This window comes from Leptodactylus fuscus, chromosome 1, assembly GCF_031893055.1.
Source record: "Leptodactylus fuscus isolate aLepFus1 chromosome 1, aLepFus1.hap2, whole genome shotgun sequence".
In the NCBI taxonomy this organism is placed as follows: Eukaryota; Metazoa; Chordata; class Amphibia; order Anura; family Leptodactylidae; genus Leptodactylus; species Leptodactylus fuscus.
In genome coordinates this window covers 48,206,081-48,222,930 of record NC_134265.1, presented here as the reverse complement: position 1 = coordinate 48,222,930, position 16,850 = coordinate 48,206,081, and the positions used below count along the sequence as shown (strand labels likewise).

The window sequence follows — 16,850 nt, the reverse complement described above, 5'->3', positions numbered from 1 at the left end:
CACATCTGTCCAAGTCCGTGAAGGATATTGAAGACGACTTGTAAGGCTGGGTTCACGTTTTGGTTTTTTTTGGACTGGATTTTGACATGGAATCCGCCTCAGAAAACTGCCTCCCATTGACTTCAATGGGAGCCGTACACTTTATACCCTTTCATTCCATGGCGAAATCCGCCGCAGTGTCGGCGGCGCGACACCTCCCTCCCAACTAGACTTATTCATTTGGGCCTAATCTGGAGCGGAATGCCGGGACTGGATGCTGGTGCGCTGCCTCGGCATCCAGTCATGGCTAGCTGTTTTTATGACCGGATTCTGAAATGGCCTCCGCCTCAAAATCCAGTCCAAAAATCCCCATGTGAACCCAGCCTAAGATCTGCTTAGAACTTAGTGTTGCGTTACCCCATTATTACTCCTTGACAACTATGTCACAGCGGCTTTCTGACCCAAATGCTTGTATCATATTGATGACCTATTCACAGGATAGCTCTTCAGTATCTGTTCCGTGGGGGTCCCACACCTGGACCTTGCACATATCAGCCGTTCGGCTGGCTTTGCCTGTTGGACACAATAGCAGTGGACGCGGACAGATGCAGTTTGCTCCTATTCAAGTTGCACTAGGTTCACATCTGCATTGAGGTTTCCATTCTTCGAGTTCACTTGGACACTCAAAAAATGGTTACCTGCCGACCCCATACTTTTCTGTCTGCATTTTTCAAGAGGAATGGGGGATGAAATCCCCCAACCGTGATTGAGTGCAGATGTGAGCCTAATAGAAGTGGAAATGCGCCCCTCTGCACTGTATTGTGGCAATGCTGCATCTTCGCTCACCACTTGAATAGGACCAGAACTGTTTCCGCTCCCCATTCATTGCTATAGCTTCCGGCAGTCTCCAGCAGTCAAAGGGAAAAAACATGCAACAAACTTTCACAAGCTATGGATTAAAATTGTGTGCATGACGCATTAAGATCTCAATTTTGCTGGGACTGTAAAAAGCTGCAGTAAAATTGTCAGTAGGTAATCTGCATTGGATCCAACTCATGTGGATGGAGGAACATAGATTACCAAAATGTCTAATCTGTGCAGATAAAGTCATACAGACTAGGGGCACATGGTATTGGCAATGACAATGATAACAGCAACTTTCCAGAAGGAATAACGGAGGATGCAGAGTTCTAATAAAAGATGCTCCGTAATGAATTTAAATGGAAAATACTAAAATATTTACTATAATAGACACTTATGGAGAGGCGACTGGTGGGACTACAGAGGATCTCTCACCATTCTCATTAGCTACAACTCTTTGCATCCTTCAATTGATGTTGCTCCACTAAGGGTGCATTCACACAGAGGAAAATGGCGCTGAATTTGGTGTGGAATCCGCGTCAGTTGGCACTGAAAAAAAAAGCCTCCCATTGACTTCAATGGGCTCCTTCTAGCATAAAAAGGAACCCATTGAAGTCAATGGGAGGTTTTTTTTCAGCACAGACTCTGATGCTGATTCCCCACTAAATTCAACACCATTTTCCTCCATGTGAATGCACCCTAATTCTGACACAGATGGAATTTTTCTCTAGCTCCCCACTATTCCTGAGCAATCGGTGCTGTTATTCTCAGCATCTAATATGCTAATTAAACTCTATACTGTCAGGTGGGTGGTCCTGGGCTGGAGCAGATTGAGACTAGAGATGAGCGAATAGTATTCAAAACTGCAGTTTCGAATACCTCGCTCCATAGGAATGAATGGAAGCGGCCGTGCGCCGGCCGGTGCTTAACCCCTTTCAGTTCGCCCGCTCCCATTCATTCCTATGGGAGCGAGGTATTCAAACCTAGAGTTTCGAATAGTATTTGCTCATCTCTATTTGAGACCAACCACTTGGCAATAGAACATTTAATTAGCGTATTGGATGCCGAAACCAACAGCACCAACAGTATTCAATAGCTATAACCAAATATGGACAAATTTAAGTATACACAAAGCCCTCTTTCCTATTATGTGAATTTTAATTGTAATTTCTCAATTTGTCTGAACATGAACTCTATGATAGATTTTATATATATATATATATATATATATATATATATATATATATATATATATATTTTTTTTTATGTAGATTGTAAGCCCACATAGAGTTCACAATTTACATTTTTCCCTATCAGTATGTCTTTGGAATATGGGAGGAAATCCATGCAAACACGGGGAGAACATGCAAAGTCCTTGCAGGATTTGAACTCAGGACTCCAACGCTGCAAGGCTGCAGTGCTAACCACTGAGCCACCCTACCCCTGAACTCTGAACTCTGAACTCTACTATTTGTAAAGTTCTATGGAATATGTAGGCACTATATAAATAGGTATTATCTATATAATAGTTACAATATTTGAATTCTAAATCAATCTACATTAAATCCAGGACCCATTCTGTACCCAAAATCTGAACAGTAGCTTATTTCCCTTGAAAACAAAGGATCGGACATGCTGAAAATCAACATGCCCAACCCTTCCTTTCCTCCAACAGTGGTTGGGTGGTCACTCCCCAAAATTAGCAGGTTTGGTTGACATTTACCTTATTTGTATAGTCACTTTAGGTAATAAAAAAACAAACAAGCAAACAAACAAAAACTAATGCTGTACATTAAATAAATAAATTAATAAATAAATGGATAAAAAATAAAAAGCCCAGACTTTGTAAGAGCATTAGTTTATTTTCTAATTTTCATGTGTTACTTGAGAAACAATTGACTTATATACAAAAATTGGAATGTTGAATAAATGCTGATCATAAAACATTACACAGCGGCTGACAAGAAGAGTCCATGAAAAATAAAAGAGCACAGCATACCTCACCATGAAAGCTGGGCTGAATTTCTTTGCTTTATTGCTAAGTTTTGCAAGTCCATAGAAGGCCTTAAATGTATATACATTGTTCTTTAAAACACAAGTCCAAAATTAAAATGTAAAAAAAAAAAAAAGAATAGGCTATTTACACAATAAATAGTGGGCGATCTGCAGATGGGCCGAACCGACCTCATGTCACGAGACAATGAGGCGGCGTGATGTGCATCTCATGGAAATCTAGTATATTTCAGTGTGTTCATCTCTGCATAGTTGGGATTCGTAGAACTTCACGATACATTTTATACAAGGCTGCGGTATATTTCGGTATATAGCTGCTGTGTATTGTAGGACACCTCTGACTCCTTTGCGATGGAGCGGATTTAAAAACGCATGTGAGAATTGAAAGGGTTAAAAAAAAACGTCATCGAAACCGTTGCATTGTTCGGTGTAAGGTGCGTGAATCCTTCTTCTTAGTACCTGGAAAATAATATATGCTGATTCTTATGAAAAAGCAATATACAGCAGTTGTGAAATGTTATCCCTCCAGACGACCAAAAATCAAAAAAAGGTTAATAAATATCAAAGACGGGCCTTAGGGAGCCCCCCGACCTAAAACGTGTTGCCCACCTCTCCGGTCATGGTATATAAAATATCACTAATATAGCAAACACTGCATTTCCAGACATAGTAATTCAAATGCTGCTGCAACAGTGAACCGTATTTGTTAGTTCAGGAACATATCGAAAATTTATTGCCCCGAGGCATTTCATCCATTTGTATGCATAGGTCATTTGGATTCACAACCATCCCCTTTAAGTCGCTAGGAATTGTGCTCTCACACAGAGAAGGAAAATGCTAAAAGTCAATTCATGTAATAAAAATAAGAGAAAACCATAAATTGCTCGGAGATTCTGTTCTCAGACATGAAATGTTATTTGCCGTGTAAGAAAAATAAAAAAATACATGTTCCCTTCTTTAGACAACTGCTTAAAAAGATGAAATCCTGAAGATCCGTAGTTACCGTTTGCTCATATTTATACACTATATCATATACATTGTAACAAAATACAGCAAATTTCTGCGGTTATATTCCAAAATAGTCACTTCCTATGTAAAGATAAGAGAATGTTAAGGAAAGGAATATAAAGAGCGCTTAAAGGGTTTCTTACAGAACATTACATTCTATATTACCACTGCAGAAATAATGCCAAATACTGGAACCGAAGGCAGCGTGATGGTGACCGCTGGGTATGAAGAAGAAAGGACCTTACATAGAAGGACTAGCAAAGACAAAAGGGACATGGACGCATTATGGCTCTGTAGGATCTACATACATTATATGGCCACCATAGACATAAAGGTAACCTCCTGGGCCCCACTGCAAAATATTTAACAAGGCCCCTAGCTATGATGTGTCTTTAAGGGGGGGGAAGGTGCAAAGGTTGAGGTGGCACATGAGTCTGTAAGGTCTCTCATGAGGAGAATGGTCCTATTAAAAGGGGATGTCCAGGATTTGGAGCAACCTCTAGTTTGGCCAGGATGGGTGTAATACAAATGAAAATTCCTACTCACCTACCCTGGTGCTCCATTGTACAGTTCCGGTCCACTTACTGATGTGGCCAGGAAGCTTACATGACAAGTGAGACCAATAAGTGGCCTCAACGGTCAATGAAAGGAACCTGTGATGCATATAAGTGATGTCACCCTTTCCAAAAATGGCTGAGGCCACTGATTGGTCTCAGCAGTCACGTGAACCTCACGGCTACTGACAACGCGAGCCCCAACAGGCGAGGTACTGGGACCGGACAACAGAGCAGTATAATAGTTCTGTGTATCTAGAGACCTTACAGGCCCAGGTACCACCGCAGTCTGTTCCCCCCCTATTGTTATGCCCCTGCTTAAAGAAGTTTCTGGGGCTATCTGACTTGTTTTGCCAATTTTGTATGAAATTGCCAAATATTGCCTTTATATTGAGATATTTTATTCCTATTGAGATATTTTATTCCAGATGGAATTTTATTCCAGAGGCACCGATGTGAAGAACATAAGTGCCCATGGTGCCACAATACAGAGCCATAAGGGTATACGAGATGCCATATACGTTCCTTGCATAGGGTTATGCCATTTACAAGAGGTTTTATTCAAGTTGGCCTGAACAACAGGAGGCGAGGCAAGACCAACAGGGCCCCCAGTGACAGACAGCTGCAGTACAACATGGCTCTCTGTCCACAGGGATCCCATCGGCCTATTGTGCCGCCTGTGACCTGGGCATCTTGAACCTAATGGTGGGTTTCTTTGTTCTAGACAATTCCTCCACTTTTTGTCCTTGCTAGTTTTTCTTCAATGTGAGGCCCATTATCTATAACTCCTACTTTGCTTGTATCCCACTACAGCACATCAGTCATTGCAATGGAGTAGAAATAAATTATTGGGTTAAAATGTGCAGACACTGGACAGGGACCCCTGGGGCGCAGTTACCGGCCCACAAGTATGTATGCAAGTAAAACAAGTGTCGTCACATCAATGTCATCAAAACAAAGTCTATTAGCCCTAAAATAAACAGTTACTGGTCATCTATGGCACTTATCCCTGGTCTTCAATAGCTACATGTCAAGAAGCGCTGCAGTCCCCAACCCATTTACGCCAGACCCATAAATGAAAAAAATCTATAAAAATGAAGAATGTTCCTTTGTGAAGAAAATCATAAGTAACTGGAAATATTTACAATACTAAGGAACAAAGGCAGCTTGTGGTAAATCACTAAACAGTATATCCTTAGAAACCCTTTAATGACTCTAGCACATGTAATTCACATTTCAGTGTTCCCTGTAGAAAGAGCCCTTTAGTCTCCGACTTTACTAACCAACGACGGGTCCACGGGACCCTCCAAGACTGTAGCTACTGCCAAGAATGCTTCATGATTCTGCTGCATTTCCATGCACTTGCTTTGGTTACCTAGCACCAAACACTACGACATTTAGCAAGGCAAAAGGCCATTCTGTCCCATGTAGAAGGTGAGGAGATGCAGGTCTAATGTCATCGTGTCTACCGCAGATTTGGGAGCGGTGTCCTATATCAGTGGAACCAGGTTTGCATTCCCCAAAAATGGTACAGGCTCTTATCATGCCTGTGAATGAACCTGGCCCATGTGGTCTATTTGGGAGACTCTGGGGTACTCAAAAAAAATAATGTAGATGATTTGGAAAACTAAGGAAAGCTATGTCTACAAGAGCAACATTCAGGCACTATGAGTAGATGCTGCCGATCCTGGCTAATCCATTAGTCAAGACAAGCCAGGACTGCATCCTTTGTATTGCGTGTGAACAGATGTAAAAAATAATTCATATACGTAAACACGCTTTCCCATAACGTTATCATTAGAGTAAAAAAAAAAAAAATTGCGCATAAAAATAAAAAAAATTGAGCAAAAACACTTCAAAAATATCAAAAAGCTAAAGTCAGCGATATCCCAGTTATTAAAAAAAAAAAAAAGTATGCCGTCCGTGCCTTAAAAAAACCCCGAAAGCGAGACCCCCATCATCAAAGGAAAGAGCACTTATTTCCTGCATGTAGAATGAAATCGGATAGGACAGGTGGCTCCATTACCCGGCTAACCACATGCACCACTTTGCGTCACCATTTGCGAAACCATTTACACATAGCAAAGCCAACGTCAAAATCAATGTGCCCGACTCTACACAAGTGGTTTTCGATTCAGAAAAATATATTAAAAAACAAAAAGAGTGATACCAGGTGTGAAGAGAGAAAGGCTTACACGTACAGAAGAGACCGCTCTGCCATTCACCTGCTCATCGCTACAGTTGAGGCTCTTTTTTTTTTTTTATCTATCGTACAGATTTTGTTAATACACGTTATCCAAAAATAAACCTACATTCTGTACAAAAACAGCACAGGTTTGTTCTTGTGAGCGAGACGTAGCAAACATTCAAACACCCCAGACGGCAAGGCCTTTGAACCCGGCTGTTTTTTTTCTCCGCAGTGGTTTACAACCCACGTATTTGACAATTCATCTCTGTATAAATTGTTTATCGTTTTATCAAAATCCAAGTGCATGATCAGATTTGTTTTTCATCTCTCTAGGTTGCTTTTTTTATGTATATACATAGAAAAATAGTTTTGATACTAATAAGTCTCTTGACACATTGCTGGCTTTCCATTCACGTTTGTGTTCCTTTATACGGCTCCGTCCCGTAAAACAATCAGCTCGACTGTACTCTGAAACTTCTTCAGCAGCAACACCGCTTGTCCGTGGTCAACGTTCAGAAAATTGTATCCGTTCGCCTGCAGGAAGAGAAATAAGATAGTTCTATGTAGTTTTTAGTGTTCTGGGCCTAGAATAGCAACTATTGGACAAAAAAAAAAAAAAAGTTGGATGTTTAAGGCTGCCTTCACATGGAGTAACGCCGGCTGCCATTCACAGTCGTACATGCGAGCCGTACACACGCCGGCTTTACGAGCGCTCCCATTGAAGGGGTTATCCAAGATTAGAAAACAAGGTCGCTTTCCTCTCCTCGAGAAGTGGCATCACGACTGTTGGTCACATGGCCATGCTGAAGCTCAATCCCATTCTTACCATGTCACCAACAGAGGTGATGCCACTTCCTGAAATGAGGAAAGCAGCCATGTTTTCCAATCCTGGGGAACCCTATCAAACTGGCATGGGCCAAGGAGACAAAATTTCTCTTATGCATTGATGAACTTATATTGAGAAGACAGAATTTGACATTACATATGATTTTGGGTGGCCACATAGACTAAATAAATGTCGACCAACCATCCAATCTCTATGGGACCTCTTGGCTTTCTCCTGATGGCAGATGTTGGAGAAGAGATGCAAGAGAAGGAGACTTCAAAGAGGCCCAATGTTTTTGTTCTTAAGGGGATAAGCCATTGCCAGAGATGCCTGGCGGCCTCCCGTCTTCGTATTCAGAACATAAGCTCGCTTGGCTGAGCATGCAGGTTTATTGGAGGGATTGAGAGAGGCTGAAATATATATGTGGGCCAGCATTACACCAAAGGGACAAGGGAATGGAAAGTTAGGGGTAAGAAAAGGTAAGAATACCTCCCCATGGTTCTTTGTTTAGCTTTATGTTATAGCTTTATTAATAATATATTAATATTTTAGTATCATAATACAAAATTGAATTAAATGTGTGTAAAACAAAGAAAAGGTCACAGCATGAAGGAATAGAAAGGAATGGAAGAGAGGGCGCAACCTGGTAGCATGTCATCAATGGAAACAAATTGGATCCTGGAAATCTGGTCTTAATGTATCTTTAAGAGGAAGGAATTAAAAATGCAAACCGAACTTCTAGAAGTCTTCGTAATACCCAGAGTCTATAATGCAGAGAGCTGAGCACATGCTTAGTCGGCTGTCCGCTGCATCTCCTACACATTGTGGTCGCCCACATTTGCGTTCTTCAGCAAGAACTCATTTTCTACAGCTCACTGGACCCATCTAAAAGCACCAAAGTATTTCATGGCAAAAACCACCTTCCCCAGTGAAGTGAATGGGGACTAGCTGTAATACCAGTCTCAGCCCAAACACAAGAGTGGTGCTATTTCTGGGAAACGAGAAGCGAAGCTCATTTCTCTAGTCCTAGACAACCTTTTAAACATATATAGCATGGCTGACAGCACTGCAATCTAGTAACATTTCCTGTGTTCTATATGGGATGGTATCTCCTTATATCCAGCATGGAATTCAGGACTACAGTACAATGATATGCAAGTACTGAAGGTTGGGACATGAATGGAGGGTTTGTACTTGCCTGGAACTTGCCACTAGCCAGAAGAAAAGATGCATGAAACAAGGGGAGAGTATGAATGTTAATGGATGGATGTGACGGATGGGATAGAGTGAGACTTGTGACAGACTCCATATTTACAGCATCTTTACCTGTATAATTTTATCCCCAGGCTGCAACAATTTGGATGCCGGTCCTTCAGGCTGTACTCTTGTCACAAATATGCCCTGTTAAATAAAGAGGGTTGTTTCCTTTAATATAACACAGAAATCTTGTAAGCAATGATGGATTAAAGAAAAACGTAAAATGAGTTTCCCTCCCCCCCCCATTTGGTAAAAAATATAAAATGGAAGACTATGCAATCATACATATGGCAGCTATACCCAACGTTGGACAGAAAGCTGTCAAATGAACATTGTTTGGAAGACAATTGTTACTCCAAAATCCCTCATACACATGCAAGCTTGGTCGAGTATGCATGTGCTCTTATGAGGAGAGGAGAATATGTGACTCCCAGACCCCTCTGTCTATTTAGACAGACACTTTCTGTGCGAACAAAGGATGTTGAAACTCTGCATGCCTGATCCTTCTTTCACGCAATACCTGCTCAGCAGTCAGGACACCCCTGTACAAATAAGGGTGGGTGCACGCCAGCGACCGGTCTCCGCTTTGCGGGTTTCCGTTTTCTTCTCGAGAAACTGGACAGGAGACGGAAACCAGGTGGTCAGTTTTCAAACCTATTCACTTGAATGCGTTTGCAAAGTGTCCACCCATAAGTGTCTTCTGCCTCTCCGTGGCGAAACCGTTTTGTTTTTTTTGTTTTTTTTTTCTAGCAGACACAAAGTCCTGTATGTCCGATTTTGTGTCCGGTTAAATAAAGTGGTTTCACCGCGGAGAGGCACAAGACGCTCACGGGTGGACACTTTGCAAACCCATTCAAGTGAATAGGTTTGAAAACTGACTGCCGGGTTTCCGTCTCCTGTCCAGATTCTTGGGCAGAATTTGAAAACCGGCCAGATTGTTTAAAGTGGAGACCAGGCGCTGGTGTGAACCCGCTCTGAGGTGGTCGGCAAGCTCTGCTACAATTGAACATGTAACAGCATGTTAAAAGGATATTCCCATCTTGGCCAAATATGGCTCCTTATCCTGACCTTTGGAAGCAGCTGAACATGCCTGCTCATAAGGATAGGCCATCCACTTCTAAAGATATGGATTAGCCCTTTAAGGCTTTGACACTGGTAACAATAAAAATATCAGTACCATTATATACACAGTAGAGAGTTGTACTAATGTCGATGTGACAAGAAGGAGAATACTTACGTCATCACCAGGTCTGAAAGGGTTTCCTCTACCACCAACACCTCCTGATATACTAAAACCAAGCTCAGGATCCTTCACCAGCCGTACCCGAACCTTGAATTAGAATTAAAACCAGGTCAACAATAAGTAACGCATTGATTTCTATCTATATTTTCTGCATGTATACCCAGGAATCACAGGAAGGTATTTAAAGTAGGTATTTAGGCCAACTATTTACCTATAGAAACCCCATATACATGTTATACATGCACACTTATGCAAAAGAGGTCTTGTAATCTTAAAAAGGGAGATCACTAAATCTCAAGCATATATCTAAACTAGAAGACATTTCACCTGGGGCCTTGGAATTTCTGCTACAGAAGTCACATATTAATGATTTCTCTGCTATATTGCACATGATAAGAGTACAGGTGCCTTCACTGATACTAGCTGGGCGGGATTAGGGGAAATAGCGGCCAGGTAGCAGTACAGAATAGGTAGGTGGGGTGCACGGGGGTTACTGATACCTCAATACTTATTCAACTGTACAACAAATGCCAACATCATAGAACATGAGAGGTTTTGACATGTCATTGAAGTTGGATAGCGCCTTACCACAGCTGGCTGGGGATGGTGAGGATGTAGCTGGCTGTAGTTACTCTGTGACCTCGATGGCTGGCTCATCTGTCCATTGCTCAAAAGCATCTGAAAGTCAATTCCAGGAGATATCTGAACAAGTAGCTTTCAATCGTTTCTTTGAAAAGCAAAGTTAGCCATAAACACAATAATATAACAGCAGGGCTGGTTTTATAGAAAGTGAGGCCTTGGACAGCTTAAAGCGTACCTCTAGTTAGAAACAAATTATCATAAATTAATAGTACAGGTTAATAGATGACATTTTATAATATATCTTATTAAAGACATAGGTTTTCTTCTCCACTTTTCAGGCAATTACTTTTTCTACATTAGCCTATGAAGAGGGGAATTAGAAAAGACTCTCAAAAAATTGCTGCTGTTCCTGGCTGATAATACACCGAATGAGGCAATAAATCAATGAACCAGCCAGCAGAAGAACCCTACTCCACCCCTCCCTTCTCCATAGAGCCCTGTGTGTGAGGTTAATCCAGAGATGGATCTAATGTAAACAAAGCAGTCAGATTGAAGATAAGGAGCTGCAGAACCGCTTACTAAGTGGAGAAGGAAACAGATCTCTTTAATAAGATATAAAGTTTCTGATATTAACCTGCACTATTCATTTATGGCAAGTTCTTTATAACTGGAGGTACACTTTAACAATTTTAGGCTATGGCCATAGGTGGTGGTCTGCTTTGAGATAGCCCACAATGGATCCGGCCTGGACAAACATAACCTCTGTGGCTAGAGCTGTTTTCTAAATTTGCAAAAGCTGAAAACCATTAAAGAATCTGCAGAAATAGTAGACACGCTATGTGCTGCAGTTTTTGGGTTTTTTTTTTTACAGTGTATGTCCCACTTGCTTCACTGCTACTGTAGATTAGCGACCAGCGATTTCATAGCAAATTTTGCAAAGGCTGACCCTCTGCAAACTTGCCACATGTGCACCCAGCCTTAGCAATTCCAGGACACTTAACACACACACATTATATATATATATATATATATATATATATATATATATATATATATATATATATATATATATATATATACATATATATATATATATATATATACACATATATATATATACACATATATATATATACACATATATATATATATACACATATATATATATACACATATATATATATACACATATATATATATACACATATATATATATACACATATATATATATACACATATATATATATATACACATATATATATATATATACACATATATATATATACACATATATATATATATACACATATATATATATATACACATATATATATATACACACATATATATATATATATACACATATATATATATATACACATATATATATATACACATATATACACACATACACAATATATTCAATAATAATACTATAGTGCGCAGGCCGCATAGTAATACCATACTATGTAATCCTACTTTTTATTACTTTTACTAAATAATACTCCCACATAATTTAGTTTGCACCTAGATTCTAATCCTCAGGACCCATGTAAACAGTTTCCTTGGCACTTGCCAGATTTGACTCCCCCCCCCCCCCCCTAAAACCTTCTCTATGTAAGACAGGTAACTGAACAGACATGGAATCTTTACCATGCAAGAAAATCCAAATTGAAAAACTTAAAAGAACACGAAACACACAAAATTAAAACAATATATTCACGAGCTTCCTCCCTTCATATCAATTTAACCTTATAAATATACAAGTAAATCTTCTCTATATACCCCTCTTCTCCTCCTTATAATTTTCTGTCTAGCTGTAAGACAACTGGCTGCAGCAGGGGCCAGGGGAGATTTTTAAGCCCTGCCCTATAAACTAAGTCTCACCTCCTCCCTCCTTCTCCAGCCAAAGAACCCTTGTCTTCAATGTCTGGAATTGTATTTAGCAGTGAGTGCAACTATATTTCATATTTCATGATCTATTTCTACATTTAGAGTTCCTTTAAGTCATACAACGGGGCCTACCTTCTTTCCACTCTCCGATGCGCTATCCTTGTGAACCAGTGTTGCATAGTTTTGCTGTCCAGGTCCAAACACATCATCTTGGGCAGGTTCTCCGGTGCTCCCTGCTGTCGGGTGCTATTAGTAAGTAGTTGAGCAAATATACAAGTTATAAACCTGCACCAACACCATGTGTAATAATGTATTAATGCTCCTGCCTGTGGCCCAGGATTCAGTAAGCAAAACAATATACAGACGCAGTCATGAAATATTTACACTCGATTAGCGGGAAGACATGAATTATACATCTAGAAATTAATGTTATTATATTCAATCCATTAACAAGATTCATTACAGCTCAGTGCGGAAAATCAAGGGATTCTCATTAGAAAAAGCCAGAGTCAGCATTATAATGATCTGCTTAGTTATAGCATAATAGGTTTAATGGACAGGATCAGGATGTGGCCTTCTCACTCAGGTCTACTGGGTGTGACTGGCCTTAAAATGATTATTAAGCAACGCTCCTTTCTTCCATAGTCCTATGCTCCTCCTTGGTTTTAATATTGTAATCCGTCACTTTGTTCAGACAACTTGAAGGGGAAGACAATTAAGATGCATCTCCGGCCCTTTGTGCATTACATTAGCACAGACTAGAAATAGAATTTGCGCCAGATTCTGCCATAAATTAGAAGGTCATGAATTTCTTTTTGGCTTCTTAACCAGGTAACAGAGTTGTCATCGTACACAGTCCAGTCATATTAATGTGACCACCGCCTTCTTTTGACGTCAACGTTAAATAACCAATGGCACGTGTCATCAGCCATCTGGGTGCACTCATCATTGTGGAAGGCATGATGGATCAACACAAGTATGCATCTATCCTTGCGGACCATGTTCACCCCTACATGTGAATTGTTTATCCTCAGGATGATGGCATCTACCAGCAGGACAATGCGACGTGCCATAAAGCTCGCAGTGTACGTGTGTGGTTTATGGAGCACCAGGATGAGTTTATCATACTCCCTTGGCCAGCAAGTTCCCTGGACTTGAACCCAATCGAGAATCTGTGGGACCACCTCGATCGGGTTGTTCGTGCCATGGATGCTCAACCGCGTAACCTAGTGCAGCTGGACACAGCACTGGAGTTTGCATGGCTGATCATCTCAGTGACATCATTACAACATCCCCTCTCTTCCTGCACGTCTCGCAGCAGTCCGCTCTGCCAAAGGTGGTTATTCTGGATTTCGAAAGGTGGTCACATTAATGTTACTGGACTGTGAAACTACTAATGTCACCCATGGCTTTTAACATCAGCTGTTGGGGTAAAGTTGGATCAACATCTACACATGGTTAGCTGGCCCACAAAAACTGGTAGGCTCAACCAACATTAGCATAAAGGGTATGACCGACTTCAGACTTCATAAGGGACAGACTTCTTTTGGTTTTCTCAGACGGGATCTGATCACAGACAATATCCACAGCCCCTTCAGTTACAGCAATCTTATGGCGTGTCAGAAGAATATTACAAGCATTTACTTTAAAGGAGATCTCTAGGACCACATCTTTATGATCTATCTTTTGGATGGGCAATCTATGTGCAATTGGTGAAGATACAATCCTAACCGATCAGCAGAATGAAAAGAGTACAGGCTCTAGATGGACGCCATGGACTGGATAATGTTTTTCCAGACAGAGGCATATTCACTCCATGCTTAGGTCTGCAATCTGGGCCAATTCAAGTAAAACAGGGCTGGACTGTAGCACAGAAAAAACATTCTATAAGAGGGCGATAAAAAATTGCCAGCTTGCCTTATATATGGTGGAACTGAAAATCTGTAAGAGGAAATCTAGATAAAGAGTGTTTTCTGGAGAAGCTTTTACTGTGCATGAATAATCTGCAGTGATTCTAGACTATGTCTTACAAGTAGGGTTGAGCTATCGGGAAAGATCGAATCCCGATTGGCGATCGAGCAAATTTCACGATCGGGATCAGTTGGAAAATGATCGAAAACTGGATTTTGAAGTCTCAAGATTGGCTCAAGCCTACTGTATATATAATATACAATTAGGATCGAGCGATCGGGAAAGATCAGATCCTGATTGGCGATCGAGCAAATTTTGCGATGGGGATCGGCTGGAAAATGATTGTGAATCAGATTTTAAAATCAATCCTGAAATCTCAAGATCGGCTCAACCCTACCTACAAGCCTAGCAAAAATTTTGAAGGGTTTGTTTCTCCCCCATCAATGACCCCGCTATGACTATGATCATAATACTGGCCTCATGCAGGCATGTTAGCAGCTGTAAATTGAGCATATATGACACACTATTTGCACTCATGCACACACTTATACATCCAATACATTGTATTTTATTAAACAAAAAATAAAAAAAATACCGACATGAAAATGCTGAACACAAACTGAGACATAAACAGTTATATAGGAGAAAGCTGGAACTAGTGAGGAGTTAGTAAGGAATGACTGTAATGATGGGGGTTATAAAGGGTTATCATGGGACACAGTGAGGCCTAGGAACAGAAAGGAATTTTCCAAAACCTTCACTATCTGAGTATTTGGGTGTATTCACACTGTTGTTGCAGCGCACATTTGGTATATGTAACGGGAAAGCTCCCATCGTGTAGATCAGATGTATCCATAGGGATCCATTCAGCCGATGGAGGTCAGTAGACGTATTTTGGCTTCCGTCGGGCTGGTATACATGTGTTGTGCAGTATAATATATAACTATATGACTATATAATTTATGTATATAAATGGAGAAAACACTCCTTCACTTTTCCTTTGCACCAGTTTTGATAAATCTCCCCCAATGACTATATAGTGGATATGGCTTTAAGTTACAATCTTCGCATCCTGGACTTATAAACTGGCTCTACTATTTCCATACAGCCCGTGCGGTCTCCCCGCCATTCAGTTACTAGCTGCCTCAAGTGGCTAAAAGACCCCAAATCTTCTGCCAGGTGAGGGTCTCCACATCATAGACAATCATGGCGTATCTGTGAGTATGTCTAACTTAACAAGCCCTCTCATATGGGTTGTCCAGTTTAGTAAACCTTTTTGATATAGGTTATAACAGAATATTGGGGTCACCTGTCCAGCATCCTCGTGTCTATGTCCTCACTTTGTGCTTCAGACAGCCAAACAACATCACAAAGGGTTCACATGAAAAGCAAAATAAGGGGCTCAGGTTGTAGAGTGTAGGGAGCAGAAACAAGGGAAATCCCAAATAATGGTCTATTATGGGATTTTGTATTGCTAGTAAGTAGCATGTAAGAAATTATACGGAATGGAGTCTTAGTACATTTGCACAATGAAGTAATTGGTGGTCCTCTCCTGGGCTCTTTAGGGATAATTTGGTATAAATTTGAAGAGTATATTTGGTGCACTTAAAATACTGCAAATCCTGTATATTGCATCAGCCATACCATAGGGCATTGGTTCTCCTTGTAAAAACTACCAGTTGGCATACCGGTTTTTCTCAGTATGCAAATTAGCTCTCTTACAGCACTGTGGGGGCGTCCCCAATGCTGCGAGATAACTCTCTCCAGCGCCTCCTCCATCTTCTTCAGGAACGGCCTCTTCATTCTCTTCTTCCAGCAGTGTCTTCTAGGCCCTGGGCCTCGGGCAGAGCATAGGCCATAGGCCATGAGAAAATGGCCGCTTGCACAGTATTGTAAGTGGCCATTTTCCCATGCGCAGTCTGCTCTGCCCGAGGCCCAGGGCCTAGAAGACACCGCTGGAAGAAGAGGATGAAGAGGATGCTGCTGACGAAGATGGAGGCGGAGCTAGAGAGAGTTCTCTCGCAGCATTGGGGATGCCCCCAGTGCTGCGAAAGAGCTAATTTGCATACCGAGAAAAACTGGGAGATGTAGGCGAACGTCGGCATGGAGAAGATGACGAAAGGTAGGAGACGAATAACCACTCTTAAGGCTATTCCGACGTGGTACTTAGAAAAAAATGTCATCTGAATGATAGAATCCCTTTAAATAGGGGTTGTCCAGGATATCGATTTTATGGACTAGAATATGGGGGAATGATAGCCTGTTCCAGCACCGATTTGATATACAGGGCTGTTTCCGACACTCGTGCTATAAACAAAGACAGGGTCGGAATCAATTGGCTCTTCGGCCTTTTTAGTGGTTGGCCACTAGTACTTTAGCTGTTCTTCCTACACATGTAGAGTATAAGCGCCGGAATTGTCCCCGTACAGTTGATCAGTGTATTTTCAGGCTACCCACCCCCCACAATCATATATTTATGGCCCAAAGATAAGCCATAACATCTGACAAACTGGGACAAACCCTTTAATTAGTA

The 16,850-nt window shown here is 41.0% G+C and overlaps 1 protein-coding gene across 2 annotated transcripts in view; it reads right to left on the bottom strand.

The window, feature by feature from the left end:
- Window positions 1-2,703: 2,703 nt before the first annotated feature.
- ERBIN (erbb2 interacting protein) overlaps window positions 2,704-16,850 on the bottom strand; it is a 172,718-nt gene continuing 158,571 nt past the window's right edge. For both annotated transcript variants that reach the window (XM_075269806.1, XM_075269807.1), the window contains 5 exons: window positions 12,539-12,652; window positions 10,518-10,607; window positions 9,924-10,016; window positions 8,756-8,830; window positions 2,704-7,137 (listed from right to left, as the gene is read on the bottom strand). In XM_075269806.1, the coding sequence (XP_075125907.1) occupies window positions 7,030-7,137; window positions 8,756-8,830; window positions 9,924-10,016; window positions 10,518-10,607; window positions 12,539-12,652 (480 nt within the window). In that variant the 3' untranslated portion in view covers window positions 2,704-7,029. The remainder of the gene's footprint in view (window positions 7,138-8,755; window positions 8,831-9,923; window positions 10,017-10,517; window positions 10,608-12,538; window positions 12,653-16,850) is intronic.